This window comes from Salvelinus sp. IW2-2015, unplaced genomic scaffold (genome assembly GCF_002910315.2).
Source record: "Salvelinus sp. IW2-2015 unplaced genomic scaffold, ASM291031v2 Un_scaffold2322, whole genome shotgun sequence".
Taxonomy (NCBI): Eukaryota; Metazoa; Chordata; class Actinopteri; order Salmoniformes; family Salmonidae; genus Salvelinus; species Salvelinus sp. IW2-2015.
In genome coordinates, this window is record NW_019943647.1 from 123176 (window position 1) to 129652 (window position 6477).

General features: G+C 47.7%; 1 protein-coding gene and 1 long non-coding RNA gene across 2 annotated transcripts in view; one reads left to right on the forward strand and one right to left on the reverse strand.

Annotated features, from left to right (window-relative positions):
- On the reverse strand, positions 1 to 3361 carry LOC139025158 (uncharacterized). The gene is made up of 3 exons (XR_011476605.1): positions 3211 to 3361; positions 2397 to 2599; positions 1 to 22 (listed from the first exon to the last, which is right to left on the reverse strand). It is a non-coding gene; the product is annotated as an uncharacterized lncRNA (long non-coding RNA).
- Positions 1 to 6477, forward strand: part of tomm70a (translocase of outer mitochondrial membrane 70 homolog A (S. cerevisiae)) — a 24090-nt gene that overhangs the window by 14450 nt on the left and 3163 nt on the right. Inside the window, 3 exon segments of the mRNA XM_070440222.1 lie at positions 3767 to 3883; positions 4957 to 5054; positions 5766 to 5888. Coding sequence (XP_070296323.1) covers positions 3767 to 3883; positions 4957 to 5054; positions 5766 to 5888 — 338 coding nt within the window.

Below are 6477 nucleotides of genomic sequence, written 5' to 3' on the forward strand. Positions count from 1 at the left end.
CAGTCAGAGCATTGGCCCTGAGCTGCAGTACCAGGACAGAGCAGAGGACACAAAAACAGGGTTCAGTCAGAAGCATTGGCCCTGAGCTGCAGTACCAGGACAGAGACAGGACAAAACAGGGTTTGCAGTCAGAGCATTGGCCTCAGCTAGCAGGACTAAGAGAAAGAAAGAGTTGCTTGCTATATTAACTGTACAGCCACCTGCTCGGGCTGCACCATATGGGTAATATATCTAATTAGAATTATACCAACTATTGCTAGTTGACTTTGCATATACATCAAAACATTTGGGTGAAATGGAATCCTAGAAATAGAATGACATTATAAGAAGCAAAGTTGAAAGTAGCCTCATTCTTGTTGGAACATGTGTTGACAGCCTACCAGCATGCAAACTAATAGCGACAAACCGAGAGGAGGAGGAGCTAGCGCTAACAGCGACTTATAGAAAGGAGGAGGAGCTAAGCGCTAATAGCGACAACCAAGAGGAGAAGCTAAGCTGCTAATAGTGACAAACCAAGAGGAGGAGGAGTAAGCTGCTATAGTGACAAACAAGGAGAAGGAGGAGCTGAGCTGCTAACAGCGACTTACAGAGAGGAGGAGCTGAGCTGCTAATAGTGACAAACCAAGAGGGAAGAGGAGCTTAAGCTGCTAACAGCGACTTACAGAGAGGAGGAGCTGAGCTGCTAATAGTTACAAAGCCAAGAGAGGAGGAGCTAGCTGCTAATAGCGACTAACCGAGAGGGGAGCTGCTAATAGTGGACTAACGAAGGTGGGGGAGCTGCTAATAGCGGACTAACCGAGAGGGGGAGGGCTGAGCTGCTAAGATAACGACTAACCGAGAGGAGGAGGAGCTGCTAATAGCGACTAACAAAGTGGAGCGGCAGAGCTGCTAATAGTGACTAACCGGAAGGTGGGGGGAGCTGCTAATAGCGACTAACCGAGAGGGGGAGGGCTGAGCTCTAATAGACGACTAACCGAGAGGAGGAAGAGCTGCTAATAGCGACTAACGAGAGGAGGAGGAGCTGCTAATAGCGACTAACCGGAAGGTGGGGGAGCTGTAATAGCGACTAAACGAGAGGGGAGGCTGAGCTGCTAATAACGACTAACCGAGAGGAGGAGGAGCTCCTAATAGCGACTAAACAAAGTGGAGCGGCAAGCTGCTAATAGTGACTAACGGAAGTGGGAGCTGCTAATAGCGACTAACCGAGAGGAGAGGGCTGAGCTGCTAATAACGACTAACGAGAGGAGGGAGCTGCTATAGCGACATAACCGAGAGGGAGAGGGGCTGAGCTGCTAATATGGACTAAACCGGAAGGTGGGGGAGCTGCTAATAGCGATCTACCGAGAGGGGGAGGGGTGAGCTGCTAATAACGACTAACCGAGAGAGAGGAGCTGCTAATAGCGACTAACCGAGAGGGAGAGGGCTGAGCTGTGTAATAACGACTAAACCGAGAGAGGAGGAGGAGCTGTAATAGCGACTAACGAGAGGTGGAGGGCTGAGCTGCTAATAAACGACTACCGAGAGGAGGAGGAGCTGCTAATGCGACTAAACGGAGGAGAGGGGCTGAGCTGCTAATAGCGACTAACGAGAGGGGGAGGGGCTGAGCTGCTAATTAACGACCTAACCGAGAGAGAAGGAGCTGTCTAATAGCGACTAACCGGAGGGAGAGGGCTGAGCTGCTATAACGACTAACGAGAGGGAGGAGCTGCTAATAGCGACTAACGAGCGGGAGGAGGCTGAGCTGCAATAACGACTAAACCGTGAGAGGAGGAGCTTGCTAAATAGCGACTAACGAGAGGAGGAGGAGCTGCTAATAGCCGACAACCGGAGAGAGGAGGAGCTGCTAATACGACTAACCGGAAGGTGGCTTGAGCTGCTAATAGCGACTAAGACCTGAGAGGAGGAGAGATGCTAATAGCGACTAACCGAGAGGGGAGTTGCTAATAGCGACTACCGGAGAGGAGGAGAGCTGCTAATAGCGACTACCGAGAGGGGACTGCTTAATAGTGGCTAAAACCGGAAGTGGCTGAGCTGCTAATAGCGACTAACCGAGAGGAGGAGGAGCTGCTAATAGCGACTAACCGAGAGGAGGAGGAGCTGCTAATAGCGACTAACCGGAGGAGAGTGCTAATAGCAACTAACGAGAGGGGGAGGCTGCTAATAGCAACTAACCGAGGAGGGGAGGAGCTGCTAATTAGCGACTAACCGAGAGGAGGAGGAGCTGCTAATAGCGAACTTAACCGAGAGGGAGGAAGCTGCTAAAACGCACTAACCGGAGGAGGAGAGCTGCTAATACGACTAACGGCTATCTAATAGCGACTAACGGGGAGGAGCTAGCTACTGGACACCAGCCCCCCCCCCCTGACACCGCCCCGACCCCCGCTCATCTCCACTACCTTGACGTTGGCGTCCTCCATGTTAATGACCCGGTCCAGGTCGGGCTGGCACCGGTTGGCGTTGCCAATCAGGAGGTAGAAGGTTGCCCGTAGCAAACAGGGCCCAGCAGTGTACCGGCCCCAGACTCCACCTCCTTCGTGCACTCACTGATGTTTATCATAGTCTCCTCCTCCATGTACTGCTTGCCTTCAGATAACCAGAACTATGGACAGGACAGAGGTTAAGGACAGTTAATGTACTTGCTTGGCCTTCAGATAACCAAACTATGGACAGACAGAGGTTAAGGACAGGGTTAATGTACTGCTGGCCTTCAGATATACCAGAACTATGGACAGGACAGAGGTTAAGGACAGGGTTAATGTACGTCTGGCCTTCAGATAACCAGAACTATGGACAGGACAGAGGTTAAGGACAGGGTTAATGTACTGCTTGGCCTTCAGATAACCATAACTATGGACAGGACAGAGGTTAGAGGTTAAGGACAGGTTTAATGTACTGCTGGGCCTTCAGATAAACCAGAACTTGGACAGGACAGAGGTTAAGGACAGGGTTAAGTGTACTGCTTGCCTTCAGATAACCAGAAACTATGGACAGGACAGAGTTAGAGGTTAAGGACAGGGTTAATGTACTGCTTGCCTTCAGATAACCGAACTATGTTGAACCCTGGTACATACACTTAGTTCAGTATGTTGAACCTCGGTACAGACACTATGGCGTGGTTTATTAGATAGTGTGCCATTTGGAACGCAAAAAGTAGTTTTTTTAAAATCCAGAGCAACATACACGACAGGAAGTAACACAGTGACCTCTGACCTTTTCGTGACCTCATCGGCCTCGCCCTCGTTTGTCCTTGTCCTCGTCCTTCTTCTCATCCCTTCTGGAGCGGTTGGGAGAGAATGTCATCGGTGAAGGAGCTGAATGTAGGACTTGATGAACTGAGAGAAGGATCAGGGGGTCACGTTCTGGAGAGAGATGAAGACATGATGATTGAGGAAGAGGAGAGAACAGCGAGAGAGAAGTGGAGGGAAGGAGGATGCGAGAAGAGAGAGCGGAGGGAAGAGAGCGGAGGGGAGAGAGCGAGAAGAGAGAGGGAGGAGAGAGACGAGAGCAGAAGAGGAGCGAGAAGACGAGAGAGCGAGAAGAGAGAAAGAGGCGAGAAGAGAGGAGAGAGCGAGAAGAGAAGAGGAAGCGGGGAGGAGAGCGAGAGAGAGAGCGGACGGAGAGAAGCGAGAGAGCGGAGCACCAATGTGTTGTTAATCCACTTCATACAGCTGAGACTGGATCTCACCAATGTGTTGTTAATCCACTTCATACAGCTGAGACTGGATCTCACCAGCTAGTGTTAACCAGCTAGTCTGTGTGTTTCCAGTACAGGCAGGCATACACTGGCAACAGCCAGTCCCAGGTGCAGACGGCCATGGACGGCTTTGAGGACGTCATCACAAGGTTCCCTAAGTGTGCCGAGGGGTACGCTCTGTATGCACAGGTAGGGGTACGCTCTGTCATTAACACGGTCTCACCTGTCAGGTGCGCTGTCATTAACGCGGTCTTTCTGAGGGGGTGTGGTAAATTGCCAATATATTGCCAATATACCACAGCTAAGGGCTGTTCTTTWGCACGACACAATGAGGAGTGCCTGTATACATCCCTTAGCCGTGGTATATTGGCTATATATCACACACACCCTTATTGTTATTATAAACTGGCTACCAACGTAATTAGAGCAGTAAAAATACATGTCAACAGAAGTCAGAAATAGCATTATAAATATTCACATACCTTTGATGATCTTCATCAGAATGCACTCCCAGGAATCCCAGTTCCACAATAAATGTTTGTTTTGTTCGATGAAGTCCATCATTTATGTCCAAATACATCCTTTTTGTTCGCGCGTTTAGCCCAGTATTCAAAATTCATGACGCGCGATCACTAGGTGCAGACGAAAAGTAAAAAAGTTCCGAAACATGTCAAACGATGTATAGAATAAATCTTTAGGATGTTTTTAACATAAATCTTCAATAATGTTCCAACCGGAGAATTCCTTTGTCTTCAGAAATGCAATGGAACGCAAGCTAACTCTCTCACGCGAACTGGCAGACCTCTGACTCATTCCCCTCTCATTCGCCCCCACTTCACAGTAGAAGCCTCAAACAAGGTTCTAAAGACTGTTGACATCTAGTGGAAGCCTTAGGAAGTGCAATATGACCCCATTTCCACTATCTTGGATAAGCAAAGAGCTGAAAAACTGCAAACCTTGGATTTTTTCTCAGGTTTTTGCCTGCCATATGAGTTATGTTATACTCACAGACATCATTCAAACAGTTTTAGAAACTTCAGGGTGTTTTCTATCCAAATCTACTAATAATATGCATATCCTAGCATCTGGGCCTGAGTAGCAGGCAGTTTACTCTGGGTACGCTTTTCATCCGGACGTGAAAATACTGCCCCCTACCCAAGAGAGGTTAACAGAACTTCAAATCTCTTCTTACAATTTGATTTGTTTTACTTGAGTATGTGAATCACCCTGAACCGTTTCTCCTGTGTCTCTGTGTTGTTCAGGCATTGACTGACCAGCAACAGTTTGGCAAGGCAGATCAGATGTACAACAAGTGTATTGACCTGGAGCCGGACAACGCTACAACATACGTCCACAAGGGGTGAGTTAGTCGGACAACGCTACAACATACGTCCACAAGGGGTGAGTTAGTCGGACAATACGCTACAGCCACATATCGCCTACGGACCTAAGGGGGGAGTTTATGTTTCCCAGTTGGACTCAATAACGCTACGCCGGCATCCCACAATGGAGGTGATTAGTCGGACAACGCTCCAACATACGTCCAACAAGGGGTAGAGTTAGTCGGACAACGCTACAAATACGTACCACAAGCGGGTGATTCCACGTCGAGCCACAAACCCACGCTACAGGACATACCGTCCACAACGGGGTGAGTTAGTCGGACAACGCTACAACATACGTCCACAAGGGGTGAGTTAGTCGGACAACGCTACAACATACGTCCACAAGGGGTGAGTAAAGAGGGGATCCCTGGTCCCTGAGATGAGGTGGATGTGAGCGGCATCCTAGGGGCCTCATTTTATAAACGTTGTGTAATAATGCTGTAAAACATGCGTGTGCCCGTTTTTAGGCAGAAGTTGGCATTTCTAAAAACTGAACTTGCCGTGAGGATGTGTTGATCCTCCCGGAAACTGTAGACCATGCGTACACAGATATGTAGTGTTAGATTTACGCAATAGTTATAAATGAGGCCCCTGGTGTGATGAGGTTGTGAGGGGAAGTGGCCTGTAGATCAGGAGTAATGTTTTAGTGATAGTCCAGTAAATTGCTAATTCCTGTGTGTGTCAAGGTTGTTGCAGCTCCAGTGGAAGCAGGACTTGGACCTGGGTCTGGACCTCATCAGCAAGGCCATTGAGATCGACAACAAATGTGACTTTGCCTATGAAACCATGGGCACTATTGAAGTTCAAAGGTTAGTTCAATACTTTTTCAAATATTTCCCAGTAATAACTTTAGAGTTTGGTTAAGAAGGTATTAAATAACATCTTGGTACATTATAAATGTTTTTACATTAACAACAAATATAACAAAAAATACTAACTTTATACACAGGGGTATATACATTTAAAAGGCATAAGGCTTCACAGGCATTTACGGTTCGCTTTGCTTTGTAATTTTTTTGTATTTATTCAGCATGGGGGAAAAAAGCCATATTTCAGTTTTTAAAAGTAAGTCTCTTGGCTTTTCTGTAGCCCAGTTGCATTTATAGTATGTATAAAATAAGTACCATACATAATAAAGAGATTAATTATGGGACAGGGGCATACAGGGTCAGGGCCATCCAGAACATCTTGGTTCAGTTAGGATCAGGGCCATCCAGAACATCTTGGTTCAGTTAGGATCAGGGCCATCCAGAACATCTTGGATCAGTTAGGATCTGGGGCATCCAGAACATCTTGGTTCAGTTAGGATCAGGGGCATCCAGAACATCTTGGAGCGGAATTGATAAAAGCGCATTAGGCCGGTGTCTATCACAAGTTACAGGTAGAAATTATGATGTT